Raw genomic sequence first — 17,805 nt, 5'->3', positions numbered from 1 at the left:
AATTCCATGTTGCCTACAAAACCATTACAGAACTTAAAAGTGGGCATGACGGATGTGAGACATTGGAAGCATGGAAACTTCAAAGACTATTATTTTGAGATGTGCCAGACACTAGAGGCACATGCAGTATTCGTAGAGTCTTGTATCAGTAAGCATTATACATGTCTTTGTTTTCCTGGCTCACCAGGTGGGTTTCCTGTGAAATCTGGAATAAATAGGGAGTGATTAATTGAAAGTCCCGTTGCCAATTATGCAGCTACCCAGACTTTGAAGTTTTACCCCGAGGGGAAAGGGGCATTGACTGGTTTTACCTGTTTTAATAGCCTGGGGAACAAAGGCCCCAAGTGTATAAAGTGTCAGTCCCAACTGACTCCAAGATTAGGGTGACCAGATAGCAAGTATGAAAAACCGGGACGGGGGTAGGGGTAATTGGTGACTATATAAGAAAAAGCCCCAAATATCAGGACTGTCCCTATAAAATCAGGACATCTGGTCACCCTACCCAAGATGGGTCTTCATTTGATCCATAAACTGACATGAAACTTTAACCAAAGGGTAAAATCCTGCTGGAGCGGGTTGAAGGACTTTGGAAACTTGCCAGGAGCTCCCTGTAGAAGATAGGTGACACCTGATAGGCTTAGCATTCATGTAGACTTATTATTATGTTATTGTAATGTTTTTGTCTGAAATATGTTTTGTGCTTTGTAAAAGCTGGCTGGTCACTGGTAACCCTGTCGTAGCCCCTGGGTGTTGGAGGTGGGGGCAGAACTGCAGGCACTGGACTCAGGTCAGATCTCAGTGGGATACGCACAGTGAATTGCACAGGGACTGCAACCCTAAAATTCTGGTATGGAGGGAGAGGAATGCAGGTACCTGCCCATAGAGAGGTGATGTCTGTAGGCCTGAGCCCTAAAGGGGCACCTTTGAGCAGACCATGGAAGGGGCAGAGGTGTAGTTAACCCCAGAACTGTTGACAGAACTTGTGTGAAAAACTTCCTTAAATTTTACTTTGCACAGAATGTATCCTGGTGCACTCACAAGCACACAGTTAAGCTATCTGTATTGTCAGTGTATGGGCAGTGAGGATGTGCAGTGTGTGCTGATAATGATCTAGCCATGCTGCTAAACTGATCATACAGTGTATTGTGCTTCCTGTGGCGTAAAGTGGGTTTTCATGTGGTGTAGACTCTTGTGCAAAACCGATAAAAAGCCAAATAACACTGAGGCCAATGGGATTGTTACCTGTGTAAGGACTGCAAGATTTAGACCTTTGTGATTTAAACTGTGGACATTTAGGATTCTTTTAAATACATTTTCCACTTTTTTGTACTTTAATGGTCACAGATCATGTTGCCCAAGATTTGAAGCGTTTGTGTGGGAATTCTGCATGTGGCTCAATGGAATGTTGGAGATTTAGCTGGGCCACTTGTAAAGCCGTTTTAATGTCTAGAAGTTATGGTTGGGATTTTTAAAGAAGCCTAAGGGAGTTAGGACCCAAATCTCATTCACTGGAATTTTGATGCCTTAATCTCTTAGCCCATGTCTAGATTAGGGGTGCTTTACTGGTATAAGAATGCCATTATACAATACCAGCACAGCGCTCCTAGTGTGGACACAGCTATACTGGCAAAACTGTGCTTTGTAATGGTATAGTAAAACTACCCCCCACGAGTGAGACAAGGTACACTGGTAAAAGAACAGCTTTGCCAATTTAACTGCGTGTGCTTCTGCTGCTCTAGGGGCACAGCTATATCAGTTGGGGAATCACATCTCTTCACATCCCTGACTAACATAGCTATGCTTGCAGAAGGCTGCAGTGTAGACATAGGATGTGGCTCTTTTGACAAATTGAAAACACTTGGCAAGACATCTCAGGTCGTCCCATATATCTTCACAAAGGCAGTACAAGCCTTTTTTGTGATGTCAGTTCAGACAACTTGCTTGATAATAATGTTAGTGTGTAGTCCCTCTAAAAATTGTGTTTGCTCAACAAAATTGTATCATGATTGTTTGTTTGGCACAGAATGCATTGAAGGGCAGAAAAAAAAAAGATATGGCCTCAATAGTACTTGGTTGTCCAGAACCTGAAATCAAGCTAAAACAACGAGGAATCCTTGTGGCACCTTAGAGATTAACACATTCATAAACTTTCATGGGCTATAACCCACTTCATCAGATGTGTGGAGTGGAAAATACAGCAGGCAGGTATAAAAATACAGCACATGAAAAGATGGGAGTTGCCTTACCAAGTGGGGGGTCAGTGCTAACGAGGCCAATTCAGTTAAAATGGATGTGGCCCATTCCCAACAGTTGACAAGAAGGGGTGAGTATCAACTGAGGGAAACTTATTTTTTTGTAGTGACCCAGCCATTCCCAGTCTTTATTCAGGCCTAATTTGATGGTGTCAAGTTTGCAAATTAATTCCAGTTCTGCAGTTTCTCGTTGAAGTCTGTTTTTGAAGTTTTTTTGTTGAAGAATGGCCACTTTTAAGTCTGTTATTGAGTGTCCAGGGAGATTGAAGTGCTCGCCTACTGTTTTTTTAATGTTACATTGTACATTGGCCAAACCAGACAGACTCTATGCTAGGGGTTCCCAAACTTGGTTCGCAGCTTGTTCAGGGTAAGCCCCTGATGGGCTGTGAGACACTTCGTTTACCTGAACATCCGCAGGTGCGGCTGCTCGCAGTTCCCAGTGGGCGAGGTTTGCTGTTCCCGGCAAATGGGAGGTGTGGGAAGTGGTGGCCCGGCCCGCGCCGCTTCCCGCAGCTCCCATTGGCCAGGAACGGTGAACCGCAGCCCTGGGAGCTGGGAGCAGCTGTACCTGCGGACGCTCAGGTAAACAAAGCGTCTCGTGGCCCGCCAGGGGCTTACCCTGAACAAGCCGCAAACCAAGTTTGGGAACCCCTGCTTTACACCCACTTTGCACAGTATAACAATTCCATGAGGTGCAAGGCAAAAGAGTGGAGAATCTGGCCCTGTAGAGGCTCTTGGTATCTCTCCACTGTTGTTGGTTGTGAGAATGATTATTACTATTTGATGATTCATGTTATAATTGGGCAAAAAGTTCTGATAAGTTTTAACCAACTCGAACCCTTTTGCTCATCGTACAAATAATCTATTTATTCCTCTGCTAGACAAACTTCTTCTATTATGTTGTTTAGCTCCTACCTTGTAATTCAGTTGGAAGAGATAAAAAAGATGTCTTCGCAACCTCCTGCTTGTCAGCCAGATGGTCTTTATATGCTGTTTAGACCATTGAGATCAAATATTGAATGCAGTCTGTTTAGTCCATTACACACTGTGACAGCTGATCAAACAGCCAGTTCATGCTGTACTTTCTGATTACATAGCTTGCATATAAACCGTATGTTATGTTTGGTTTGGGGTAGGTAGCTGGTTGGAACACATTAAATATTGAAGCAAGATACCTCCTTTGTACACTATTAGTTTATTCTGCTTTACAAAATGAGTCCAATTTAACTGGTGACTTAATCAGTGGGGAAGGTACCTATGGGATGTAAATGAAGCAGGAAAGGGGTATAAGTCATGTTGGTTTACACCTGTCTGTTAGTTGCTTCTCCTGTTACATCCTATCTACTCCCTTGCTTTTGCACACCACTACCAAATTGGTGCAAACTATGCTGTAACAGTTTTGATTCAATCTTTTATCCAGGGAGCCCCACCTGAGCTTTGCTGGCTGACAGGTCTGTGTTTGGAATGATCAGTTTTAAGCCACACAGCCTTATCTCAGCTAGGGAGCAACCCATCCCCCACTTCTACATCAAAAACACTCCTCTTCTGAAGCAATCACTCTTTAAGTGTGTAAATGCATTTCCTCCCCCTCTCCCGCCAAACACCTCTGTGCTTTTTCCCCATGATACTGTGTGAGAGTGGGAAAAAATCACCGACAAAATTAATCAAACCATAACTTTATCTTCCTTTAAATCCCTCTTTAAAATTAATCTCTGAGGTGATGTCTTCAGAAAACTACCACCTGACAATGAGACTGCAGGTGGCAAGCTAGGACTAATGCTAGCACATGCCTGTGGAACTCCTTGGCAGAGGATATTGTGAAGGCGCAGACTATAACAGGGTTCAAAAAAAAACTAGATAAGTTCATGGAGGATAGGTCCATCAATGGCTATTAGCCAGGATGGGCAGGGATGGTGTCCCTAGCCTCTTTTTGAAAGAAGCTGGGAATGAGCGACAGGGAATGGATCACTTGATGATTGCCTGTTCTGTTCATTCCCTCTGAAGCACCTGGCATTGGCCACTGTCAGCAGACAGGATACTGAGCTAGATGGACCTTTGGTCTGATCCAGTATGGCCGTTCTTATGTAATGCTCATTGTGCTAAAATATGCTTGTGCTTTACTGACACCTCATCTGCCACTTCTCTTCCCTCCACCCTCTCATTTGTTTGTTTCATCCACCTGTTCTGTTCTGATGCAACCTAGATTGTGAGTTATTAGGCACAGGGATTGTCTCTCTTTTTAAAATAGGTGCTGGTAGGGTGCCTAGCAAAACAGGGTCCTGGTTGGAGCCCTCAGGCACTACTACTACTACTATTACTACTAGTACAAATGTATCTTCTTTTCCCAATAGATCCTTGGGGCTCTATTCATAAGAACAAAATAGAGAGCATTTAAACCCCATTGGTGTTGATTTTTTTTTTACCTCAGTAGAACCTACAACTGTTTGTGTTTGAAAAAATTGAAAATAAAAATATTCTCCTGAAGCCTTGAAGGCCCAGTTTTAGCAACTGAAAATTTGCACCTGAAAATAGAAAACACAATGGAACCAATAGGAAGCCTTTACTCCACTGTTGGGCACTCCCAGAGTAATTAGATAGTCCAGTTCTGCCCTCAGCTACCACCGCCTTGATTTTGAAGGGAATTGTACCCATGTGACTGGAATGAAACTGCACCCTAAGGCCCTGATCTGCATATGTGCGCACAGTTGCATCAAGTAGAGACTCACTGAAGTTAATGGAGCTCCACACAGGTGCAGTGAACTGCTTGCATGCCACAATTTGCAGGATTGGGGCCTACGATACCATAGCTGTGCTTAAAACTGTCCAGATTCCATAATACCTAGCAGATACTCTGCTTGGAACAAATCCAGCTGGAATGATTTCAATGGCAATTGTTCCCTTCCCCCCCCCCCCCCAATACTGCTATCTGTGCAGTACATGAATTGCATGAAAGTATTGTACTAGGAGAAGGGTCATTGATAACTATGGGCCAGATTCGATAAACCTGTCTCATGTTAAGCAATATTAACTCACAGAAGTACTCCCATTGAGGTCAATGGGAAAATTATAGAATCAGGCCTGCTATGGAGCAGACTCAGTATATGCACTAGTCTGTGAAATGTCAGCAAAAAACAAATTGTGCTTGCATATCCCAGGCAGAAATTCTTTATCCCTGTACAAATATTTTAAACAAACAAGCATATTGACAGTCTACGCACCTTAGTGTTTCAGAAATTGTCACTTCTTGGAAGCTCTCACGCTGTTACAGAATGATATTCATTTTAATGGCATTCAAAACTGCGTTCAGTGCATGTACTATAGTGACCAAAAGTATTGCTCTACTTCTACAGAGCTATTTCCTGCAGAAAAGTTTGTCTGCCTTAACATTTTTTCAGGTGACTCTGACTGCAGTATCTAACCGCTAACCTCTAAGATATTTAATATAATGCAGATTTCCTGAAGAATTAAGGCTAACAAACTAGCTAACATGGCCCTCTTTTATTTGATTGAACCATCATATAAAATGGCATGGTGAAAGAACTGTCCTCTTCCTGAAAGCATATGTATTATGTATGTGTTAGTTCAGTAAATGGCATCAGATAGGGCATGGCTTCTCAGCCTCATAGTATCCAGGCCATGCTGTAGCACATCACAGAAGTTCTGAATAGCATCCTGGCTGAGACTGTACCTTGGGATTGCACTTTTGAGCAATACTGTCATCTAGAAATGCAGGAGCAACTTGGATGTTGAAACGTCCCCAAGATGCAAGCCTCTCTCTTCAGCGATAAAAGTGGGACTATCTATTTTGTCCTCATTTGCCCTAGCAACATCGCTGTCATGTGAACTGATTTTCGGCCAGTTAACTCTCCTTCATCGCTGTTGCTTGCGTACAGATCACAGTGTGTCTACTGAAAATATAACACACACTTGTAATCTTCTTTGAAAGAGCAAAAAACCTCAACCTTTCAGTAAAGTCAATAAAAATTAAAAAGTCCCTGCATAACCCACCTCTCCCATCAAATTGAAACTGGGCCAAGGTTAGGGCTTTAAAACTAATATATGATGTCTTGCTGGTGATGGTGTCACAAGCCATTATTGCCATGAAAACATTTCTGTTGACTAACAATGAGCGAGCACAGAGGTAAAGGTGATCAGTGCCAGGTTTAATTTCTCAGTCGCTGAGTGGTAATCAGATTGTGTTCATTAGAGCAGTCAGCAACATAAAAACAATGTTATTAAATACCAGTTTCTAGCACAGTAATGCAATAAAGATGATGTCGGGATTGCAAAGAAAAACAAAACATGGGAAATTGCTGCTTAGCTGTGAACAAAAGATGTGTGTCCTGTCCACTTCTCTGCCCTAGGGTCCGTTGCTTTCAATATTGTAGTGAGCTGCACCATATATCATGCTGCTGAGACTAAACTTGGAGGGTGTTTTAAAGAAAGTGCTAAAAAGTAGGTCAGGGAGCCAAAAGTGTAACCAGACAGGTTTTGTATTTTAATTTTAGAGTAATGTGGTCTGAACAAAAGCTACCATATTTTCCATTTGCAGAGCTAGATTTTGTAGCCTGTGAAATTGGCACAGAGGGTTGGTTCCTCTGATTCATGGAGCCATGACTGTTTTTCCCACCACCTCCACCTCACCTCTTGCTCTGTAACTTCAACTTTAATCAAATTAATTTATTCATATTGCATATATTCACTCTGTTGTCTGCTGTTAGTTCCCGACTGAGAAGTAGAGCATCAGAGATTATAGATAATAGATAATGACTATTGTGGTGAAGAAGTGTATTCCTCATTGCAGTTTCTTTCCCCACGTGCCGTCCTCCCTCTCCCCAGCAATGTTGACAACTCCTAATTTTATAGTAAGTCTCATATCTGGTGTTTTTTTCTTAAAGTTTCAGCTCTTGAAGTCGGTTGATTTTGTGGGAATGTCAGCTTTCATTTGAAAAGAGAAAGTAAAGGATGGGCGAATGGTTAAGGCAGTAGTTTGGGACTCTGGAGACAGGAGTTCAAGTTTCTGCCCTGTGACTGTGGGCTAGTCACTTAGGTTCTGTGTGCCTCAGTTCCCCATCTTACAGATGGAGATACTAACACTTCCTTACCTCGCAAGGGATTTGTGAGGATAAATATATTACAGCTTGTGCCATGCTCAGATAATATGACAATGGGGGCCATCAAAGTGCTTAAAATAGAATCCATGCTCCTCCTCCATGTTGCAGAACTCACCCATCTTGTGGGCTGCTGTGGCAAATGAAATCTTGGGGTACGTCTACACTACGGGACTATTCCGAATTTGCATAAACCGGTTTTGTAAAACAGATTTTATAAAATCAAGTGCGCGCGGCCACACTAAACACATTAAATCGGTAGTGTGCGTCCATGGTCCGAGGCTAGCGTCGATTTCTGGAGCGTTGCACTGTGGGTAGCTATCCCGTAGCTATCCCATAGTTCCCGCAGCCTCCCCCGCCCCTTGGCATTTCCGGGTTGAGATCCCAGTGCCTGATAGGGCAAAAATCATTGTCGCGGGTGGTTCTGGGTACAGCCTCACCCCTCCCTCCCTGAGCAGCAGACAACCGTTTCGCGCCTTTTTTTGCTTGGTGAACTGTGCAGACGCCATAGCACAGCAAGCACAGCAAGCATGGACCCTGCTCAGCTCCATACCGCAATCGTGAATGTTTTAAACACCTCGCGCACTCTCGTGCAGTCTATGGTGAACCAGGACCTTCAATCCGAGGCGAGGAGGAGGCGGATACGGCAGCGCGGCGATGACAGTGATGAGGACGTAGACACAGAATTCTCTCAAACCGCGGGCCCCTGCGCTTTGGAGATCCTGATGGTAATGGGGCAGATTCTATCCATTGAACGCCGATTTTGGGCCCGGGAAACAAGCACTGACTGGTGGGACCGCATTGTGTTGCAGGTGTGGGACGATTCCCAGTGGCTGCGAAACTTTCGCATGCGTAAGGGCACTTTCATGGAACTTTGTGACTTGCTTGCCCCTGCCCTGAAACGCCATAATACCAAGATGAGAGCAGCCCTCACAGTAGAGAAGCGAGTGGCGATAGCCCTGTGGAAGCTTGCAACGCCAGACAGCTACCGGTCAATCGGGAATCAATTTGGAGTTGGAAAATCTACTGTGGGGGCTGCTGTGATGCAAGTAGCCAAAGCAATCACTAAGCTGCTGCTACGAAAGGTTGTGACTCTGGGAAACGTGCAGGCCATAGTGGATGGCTTTGCTGCACTGGGATTCCCTAACTGTGGGGGAGCGATAGATGGAACCCATATCCCTATCTTGGCACCGCAGCGCCAGGGCACCCAGTACGTAAACCGCAAGGGGTACTTTTCAATGGTGCTGCAAGTACTGGTAGATCACAAGGGACGTTTCACAAACATCCACGTGGGATGGCCAGGGAGGGTTCATGACGCTCGCGTCTTCAGAAGCACTACTCTGTTTAAACGGCTGCAGCAAGGGACTTACTTCCCAGACCAGAAAATAACAGTTGGGGATGTTGAAATGCCTGTCGTTATCCTGGGGGACCCATCCTACCCCTTGATGCCATGGCTCATGAAGCCATACACAGGCAGCCTGGACAGTGGTCAGGTTCTGTTCAATTACAGGCTGAGCAAGTGCAGAATGGTGGTGGAATGTGCATTTGGCCGTTTAAAGGCGCGCTGGCGGACATTACTGACTCGCTCAGACCTCAGCCAAACCAATGTCTCCTATGTTATTACTGCTTGCTGTATTCTCCACAATCTCTGTGAGAGTAAGGGGGAGACCTTTATGGCGGGGTGGGAGGCTGAGGCAAATCACCTGGCCGCTGATTACGCGCAGCCAGACACCAGGGAGATTAGAAGAGCACACCAGGAAGCGGTGCGCATCAGAGAAGCTTTGAAAACGAGCTTCATCAATGGCCAGGGTACAGTGTGACTGCTGTGTTTGTTGATGAACACCCAACCCCCTTGATTGACTCAGTCCCTGTAAGCAACTCCCCCACCCCCTTCGAGTACAGCTTACTTATGCAAATAAAGTCACTCTCATTTAAAAAGCATGAGTTCTTTATTGATTCATTATAAAAAGAGGGAGAGAAGTAAGGGTGTGGTTTGGGAGGAGGATAGGAGGGATGGAGAAGGCCATTAAAAAAAAATTCAGAGTAACGACATCCTTCTGGTTGGGCTGTCCACGGGGGTGGAGTGGGCGGGTGCACGGAGCCTCCCCCCATGCATTCTTACACATCTGGGTGAGGAGGATGTGGAACATGGTGAGGGTTGAGGGTGGTTATACAGGGGCTGCAGCGGCACTCTGTGATCCTGCTGCCGTTCCTGAAGCTCCACAAGATGCCGGAGCATGTCAGTTTGATCACGCAGCAGCCCCAGAGTTGCATCCCGCCACCGCTGATCTTCCTGCCGCCACCGCTGATTTTCCTGCCGGTCTTCCTGCTGCCACCTCTCATCTCGGTTGTCCCTCCTGTCCTCACGTTCATCCCTCCTGTCCTCACGTTCACTGGCCTCTTTCCTGTAATTTGAAACCACGTCCTTCCACTCATTCAGATGAGCTCTTTCATTGCCTGTAACTTCCATAATATCCGAGAACATCTAATCTCACGTCTTCTTTTTCCTCCGCCTTATCTGTGCTAGCCTTTGGGATGGAGGAGGGATGGTTGAAAAATTTGCAGCTGCATGAGGGAGATAAATATTTAGAAAGATACATTTTACAGAACAATGGTTATACTCTTTCACAGTGAACATCACTACTCACCTAGCACATGTGATTTCCCTACAAGGTCGCATTTTTCATCTTAATAGTGAGTGCTTGCAGCTCTGGAGTTACAGATCTCACAGACACAGGTCCAGGCATCAGAATTCAGCTTGCATGCGGCCATGGTAAGCCACTGTCTCAGTGATTTACCCATCCCCCCCAACGCATGGCTAATACCACGCTAGCTCCCTGCTAATCAACAACCTTCCCCCTCCCCTCCACCCACTGCGTGTCTGGTAGCTTGGGGAAGATCGCCGGTGACCAAACACAAAAGATCATCGGCATTTCACTCCTCCCCTCCCCCCGCTTCGCTACGTGCAGGAAAGTTTTTTTTTTTAAGCTGATGCAGTCCACGAACCCAGTAGAAAAATGGCCACCCCCCTTACTTAAATTCCTGATTTTTAACCAGGTTATCCTGAACGATATCACTTTGCTGAGGATAACAGAACAAGATAAAGAACGGATCCTTCTTGAATGCCAGCAGTCACCGGGACCATACGCTGCTATGCTTTGCCACGCAATGATACCTGATTACTTGCTACATGCATGGCGTGGTAAAGTGTCCTACCACGGTGGGCGGAACAAGGCTGCCTTGCCCAGAAACCTTCTGCAAAGGCTTCTGGAGTACCTACAGGAGCGCTTCATCGAGATGTCCCTGGAGGATTTCCTCTCAATCCCCGGACATGTTAACAAACTTTTCTAAGTAACTATACTGTCTGCGAATGCATCCCAAGTCCTCAGGGCAAATCAATCATTAAAAAAGGCTTACTTAAAAAACAATGTTTGCTATTTGCAAAGGTACACTCACCAGAGCTCCCTTCTATGGCGTCATTGTCTGGGATAGTGGCTTGTGAGGGCTGGGAGGACGGTAATTCCGTCAGGGTGATGAAAAGCTCCTGGCTGCTGGGGCTCACGGAGTGTTGTGTGCTCTCTGCTAGGTCTTCCTCCTCTTTTTCATCTTCATCTTCCCCGTCTGCATAATCCTCAGCCATGGCAGAGATTACAACCCCCACCTCGGAATCCACGATCAGGGGTGGGGTACTTGTGGCGCAGCCCCCTAAAATTGCATGCAGCTCAGCATAGAAGCGGCATGTTTTTCGACCTGCCCCGGGCCTTCCATTTGCTTCTTTGGTTTTCTGGTAGCCTTGTCTGAGCTCCTTAACTTTCACTCTGCACTGCACTGAGTCCCGGCTGTGGCCTTTATCCGTCATAGCCTTAGAAATTCTTTCAAATACTTTTTCATTTCGTCTTTTGGAATGCAGTTCTGTTAGCACTGAATCCTCTCCCCAGATAGCGATCAGATCCAGTACCTCCCGTGCAGTCCATGCTGGGGCTCTTTTACGATTATCAGGAGACTGCATTGTTAACTGTGCTGATGAGCTGTGCGTGGTCACCTGTGCTGATGAGATGAGATCTCCACGCTGGGGAAGCAGGAAATGAATTTCAAAAGTTCGCGGGGCTTTTCCTGTCTACCTGGCCAGTGCATCCGAGTTCAGAATGCTGTCCAGAGCGGTCACTGGTGCACTGTGGGATAGCTCCCGGAGGCCAATGCCGTCGATCAGCATCCACACTAACCTTAATCCGATATTTTAATACCGATACTAGCGTTACTCCTCTCGTTAGGGAGGAGTACAGAAACCGGTTTAAAGAGCCATTAAAATCGATATATGGTGCCTCCTAGTGTGGACGGTTGTGGCGTTAAATTGGTTTTACGCTCCTAAAACCGGTTTAAACGCCTAGTGTAGACCAGGCTTTGGTAACCCAAGAGCTGATGTTGATGGACACAAGGGCTCCATGCAAGTGGCCTTGTTTTCATGTGGATGCCCTGATAATCCTCAGGTTCTGAAGAGATAATCCACTGTTTGGTCTGTGGGGGAAGCATGTGTGCATGTTGACCCCTCTTGAAATTGTTTGTCAAAATGTCCCTGTAGGAAGATCTTTTTTGTTTGCTTCCCCCAGGAACCCATTTCCATGGGATTTTCTGCAGAAAGAGGTAAATGAACCTGAAGAGAGATTTTTTTTTTAAATGATCCATTTACTTCTTCATAGACAACGGTGGTACTGGAGACTTAGTATGCTGCAGAGTTGTTGTGCTTAGTTTGAGGGAGAAGGAAAGTCATGACTGACTTGTTGTATGCAGCTTTAACAATCCTAGGAACAATAGGCTTTTCTCAATACGCAGAAACTATATGGAAATGCCGTAAGTATCATTTAGAAAGTACTGGAGGTTCAACTTATCCTGTGTTTTGTAATACATTTGTCATAGAAATACTAAAGTTTAAAATGGAAAGAGTTTTACAATCCTAATGAAATGTATACTGGCTCTGGATAGAGTTGGGTCTGAGCTCTAAAATTTGGATCCACTTTAGAACACCCCAAATTTCAGCTTGGCTCTGGGGCTTCTTTTTATCTCAGAATACAGAGTGGGGGGCAGTGGAAAAATTTGGATCAGATCTGAGTTTGGATTCTGCACTTGGACAAAGTCTGAGCCTGTCTCTATGCTTTGAACAACTGACAAAAGATCACAGCTTTTGTTGTCTCACTTATCATTCTTCTTTGTCTTATTTTAAGGAAGCTGGGAGGAGGATGTTGGTGGGGACGTTCTGTTATTTAAAGCTCTATTCCAGGATGTTCAGCAGGTACACAAACAACAACAACAACTGAAATAAGCTTGGATTTTATATGAAATAATTGTTATGATTGAAGATGCTTCAGTAAAACAGTCATTTGAATGCAAATTACTGTCTGATGGAGAAACAATTTCCACAGCTTGAACTCACAGTATTAAAGCCCTTAGAAGACAATCTCATCCCAGTATCTTCAAGTGGATGCATTTTGATATCAGGTTGCCATAGTAACTTCTGAAGGCTTGCTGCTTTTCCCTTGTTTAACCTGTTCTAAGCACAACTGTATCCTCAGTCTGAGGCTTCAGATAAGACCTGTCCTCTTTGCTTCTGTATTGTTTGTATTAATTTTCTAGGTATTGATTCTCATGGAGGAATCAGAGTTAAGGCTACTGCACTGCCATGACAGCACTCAGCATGTCTTTTTCATTATATGAATTGGATGTAGATATAACTCTCTCTTTTCTTTTGAAGTAAGCAAGTCTGTAATGGAAGCTATACTAAATTATTGTCCTCTGAACTGGTGACAAAAGATAGCTGGTGCTTCTTTTTTCCATAGGTGAAATCTGCACTGTTCTTTACGTAGCAATGAGTGTGTGTAGAAATCTCTCTGGAAAGAATACCATTTTGATAAAAAATATCCTGCAGAAGAAATCTGAATGATAAGGGCAGTAATCATATTTGTGGACACATTCCTTTATGTTGATCTGTTTGCCTAAACTCTAAAATCTTAGGCAAAGTTAGAGGGATTGCATTCTGTTTGCAATCCAAGAAAAATTGACAGGCAAACCAGCAGCTGTGCTGAAATGTGTACAGTTCTGAACAGCTGACAAGATTTCACACCACGTAAGAGCTTTTTTTCCTGGACTTTGCTTTATGGGGTCAATACTTGCTTATTCTGTTCATAGGAGTTTAAAAAATAACCTCTGAGTCCCCACAAAAGGTATAATTCTGAATTTGGTCCAGGGTTACCATTTGTATGCTTTTCCCATTGCAACTCTTACTACATTTTTAAACAGCTTTCTCCCATCCCCCGCAAAATGTAGCTAACAAAATGGTGCCAGTCATCACTATGTTAATTTATATCATTGTCCCCAACCCTTTGGCTATAAATGTATCACTCTGGGCATGGAATTGCCTCTTCATTCAGAGTTATCATTATTAATAAAATCTGGGTAATTATATTTACCTTCTTTTGTAAAGTGCTTTGAAATCTGTTAATGAAAAGTGATCTATAAGAGCTGGGTATAATTATTAATTATTATAGGGGCATGTAGAGGCCCCCATCATGGATTTGGGTCATGTTGTGCTAAGTGTTGTACAAACACAGGACAAAAAGATGATTCTTGCCCCAAATTGCTTAGAATCTATTTATGAGATGAGAGACAACAGGGTGGATGCAACAAGTAGATGGGGAGAGAGAAGAAGGCAACAACAGACAATACTGACAGTACATCAACATGATAAGTGGATTAAGCCCCATTCCTAATTGGAGCTTTTGGGTGCTATTGTAATATAAATGATTAATAATATCATTGACTCTTGCTTTGGCAGATTTAATAATGGTCTGTTATGATGGACACTGCATTTTTCAGAGCTCCAATTCTTTAGACAGTAAAACAATCTCTGAATGGAAAGTGTTTGACGCTCTGGCAAGCATTTGAACATACTGAATATTTTTTTACTCTCAAAATATGCTGTTCCTGCCTTATAGTCTGCTCCTTTTATGGGAAAGATCAGGTTTAACTGCATTTCATAGACTCTCATTTGCTCTGTTATGGGGTACGAAGAGCGCATTGTATCAGGGTTGTTTGAAAGCGTGCTGTTCTTATTGGTATGCTGAAGTGAAAAGTTGAGGTAACCTTCAGAACAGGGTGGGCAAACTTTTTGGCCTGAGGGCCACATCTGGGAATGGAAATTGTATGGCGGGCCATGAATGCTCATGAAATTGGGTGTTGGGATGCGGGAGGGGGTGAGGGCTTTGTGGTGGGTTCAGAAATGAGGAGTTCAGTGTGTGGGAAGGAGCTATTGATTGGGGCACGGTGTTGGGGTGAGAGGGGGAGTGAGGGTTCTGGCTGGGGGTGCAGGCTCTGGGAAGGGGTTTTGGGGTGCAGGAGGGTGCTCCGGGCTGGGACCAAGGGGTTCGGCAGGCAGGAGGGGGATCAGGGCTGGCGCAGGGGGTTGGGGCGTGGGAGGAGAGTGGGGTGCAGGCTCCGGGCAGGGCAGAAGCAGCGGCATGTCCCCCCTCTAGCTCCTACATGGAGGCGTGGCCAGGCAAATCTGCATGCTGCCCTGTCCACAGGCTCTGCCCCTGCAGCTCCCATTGGCCATGGTTCCTGGCCAGTGGGAGCTGTGGGGGCGGTACTTGAGGCGGGGGTAGTGTGCAGAGCCCCTTGGCTGCCTCTACATGTAGGAGCTGTAGGTGGGACATGCCGCTGCTTCCAGGAGCTGCACTGAGCCATGGTACGCGTGGAGCAGGGCAAGCCCCGGACCCTGCTCCCCAACGGATGCCCAAGGGCAGGACTAAAATGTCTGAAGGGTCAGATGCGGCCCCCAGGATGTAGTTTGCTCACCCCTGCTTCAGAAGCTACTCCACTGTGGCTGGAAGTAAACACTGTTGTGTAACAATAATTCTGAGATCTTCCATCATGCTTTTCATCAGTAGGTCTCAAAGTGCTTCACAGAGGAACTCAGTATTATTATTGCCATTTTACAGATGAGGAAACTGAGACACAAAGGGCAAGTGACTTGCCCAAGGTTACACCACAGGCCAATGGCTGAGCTGCGAGTAGGACCCAGGTCTCCAGAGTTACAGTAACACTCTTTTGATGTTACTGTGTAAAGGTATTCACTGTTGAATCCCTGGAGATAGGTTAACCACATGTGCTGGTTCTCAGTCAGGCCCTCTGGGGAATTCACAATGAGTTGAAGAGGGACTGCAAGCCTAAACCCCTGGTCTTGAGGAAGAGAGATGCAGGTCTCCACCTGAGAGAAGCGATGGCTTGGACCCTGAAATTTTAAATTGGTGCCCTCAAGAAATACCAGATGGGTGGGAGTCAAAGGTGCAGTTAACGTTGAAAGCTGTAACGGCACCTATGGGAAATTACCAGCTGATAATAAGAGAGAATGAATTGTCATCAGCTCCAGCTACCAACATCACCTATACTTAAAGTTGCTTGACACTTCTTATTGGCAGGGGAGTTACCCTGTTAGGGATGTGCCTTTTGCTGGCCCCATGAAAATTTACCCATATATGGCCAAGTTACGAGCCTCTGAAAAATCTGTTTGTACGTGGTGAGCAGAGACTTGTTGAAGTTTGGCAACTCTGAATTCTCTGAAGATTCTGTTTGCACTGAGCATGCTTCCCACTCCCTCACAGCTACTCCTGTATGCCAGCCGGACTGTGCATATGCCATTGCCACAGGGAGACTGGGCATGCTGCAACCCAGGGCTGTGGAGACTGAATCTGGCTTTCCCTGCAGTTTCTCCTCCTGGCTGCAGGGCACCAAATCTGAGTACAAGGAGACAGTCTCTCCTGTGCTCTCAATGCTGTCCCTGCTGGTGTCCAGCCAGGAAGGAAGAGAATGAAGTAGTTGTATATAATGCAGAGAGGCAAGGAAGGGAACCATGTTCTCTTGGTTACTCACCCTCCATTTCCCTCCTACTATTTGCCACACTCACTAGTTCTGTTTAGTTTTTGGTTAAAGTATAAGCTCTTAAGGGCAGGGAACCTGCCTTCTGACTTCTTCTAAACATTAATGGACTCTAAAATGATTTAGCTTGGAAAGGAGGCAGCTTAGAGCAGGCTTGACTGAATCATTCAAAATGAGGAGAAGCCTAATATAAACTTGACTCCATCCATTTTACCTGAAGGGGTTTAAAGAAAAGACAACACTTGCAGAAATTAGAGAACAGAATTAGAGAATAAAATACTTCTTCCCCCTTCCCCTCAGAGAACTGCACGTGTATGTGTGTTCCGTGTACAACAAAATGACACTTCCTCTCATTGTTACCCAGCTAGGGCTGTCTTACAGAGGGGCTAAGCTCACTCTGCCCCGGTTGAAGCCACTGGGAGCTGAAGGTGCTTGGCACATGTGAAAATGTGACCACTATCTTGTTTTATATTTACCTTTAGTTGCCTTTGGGGATTTCCGCGCCCCCTCCCCCCCACCTTACAAGCTCTTTATAGTCAAAATTCATGACACCTCTTACTAAATATCTGGGAGCGCTGACTACTGACTGTCTAGAAGCCATGCAGGCTACAGAATCCACTGTATGGAGTTGTTCAGTGTTGTTTCTCATTTGTGCTTTAGGTCTGTCGGCAGCCAAGTTGCTGACTGAGTCAGGGCTGAGTGTTGTGGTGTTGGAAGCCCGTGACAGAGTTGGAGGAAGAACTTTCACTGCAAGGGTAATTATCTAAATTATTGCACTGATTTTTTGAGCAGAGCCGCCTGCATACTGAAGAACCCCTCATGAGGGTAGAATTCCAGGGCGGTGGCACATAGGGAAGTCCTTGATGGTGCTGAACCAGGGGCGAGAAAAAGTATGACGTGTCTGTGGCAACACAACATTTTCCAGGATATTTGCAGGTTCTAGGGTTATCACACCTCCCCTCCCACTTGTTCCACATGGAAGGAAAAGATGATTATGTATGTAGCGAAAACTGCCCTTGGAGAGATGCTCTGGAGAAATATCTCTAAAGAAAACTAATGCAGAATTTTCGCTTCTGTGGCTTCCTCTTGCAGGTTTTCTCCAGGATGGGGAGCGGGGAATCTGGCCTCAAATACTCAATTAACATAAATAGTTTCTTTGGGTTACATTGTTTATCTCATGATTGATTGCAAAAGACTTGTCTTTCTTCTTTTGTCTTTTGGGAAACCAGAATAAGCAAGTCCAGTATGTGGACCTTGGAGGAGCATATGTGGGGCCGACACAAAATCGCATCCTGCGGTTGTCTAAGGAGCTAGGAATAGAGACGTATAAAGTGAATGAAGTAGAACATCTTATTCACCATGTCAAGGTAAGGTAGAATGCATCTCTAAAACACAGCGATGTAGATGAGTGTAGATTGTTGTTAGTTGCTTTTTTTTATTTCTGTGGGGATGTCACCAGTTTAGAAGTACTATCTCCTGTATTGTCTCTTAAAAGAAATTGGTAGCAAAGTACCATA

General features: G+C 45.0%; 1 protein-coding gene across 2 annotated transcripts in view; it reads left to right on the top strand.

Moving 5' to 3' along the window:
- Window positions 1–17,805, top strand: part of LOC120395245 (amine oxidase [flavin-containing] B-like) — a 75,003-nt gene that overhangs the window by 15,769 nt on the left and 41,429 nt on the right. For both annotated transcript variants that reach the window (XM_039519447.1, XM_039519446.1), the window contains exons 2-3: window positions 16,949–17,043; window positions 17,518–17,655. In XM_039519447.1, coding sequence (XP_039375381.1) covers window positions 16,949–17,043; window positions 17,518–17,655 — 233 coding nt within the window. The remainder of the gene's footprint in view (window positions 1–16,948; window positions 17,044–17,517; window positions 17,656–17,805) is intronic.

The sequence above is a fragment of the Mauremys reevesii genome, linkage group 1 (assembly GCF_016161935.1).
Source record: "Mauremys reevesii isolate NIE-2019 linkage group 1, ASM1616193v1, whole genome shotgun sequence".
NCBI lineage: Eukaryota > Metazoa > Chordata > Testudines > Geoemydidae > Mauremys > Mauremys reevesii.
This window is presented reverse-complemented; position numbering and strand designations above follow the sequence as displayed.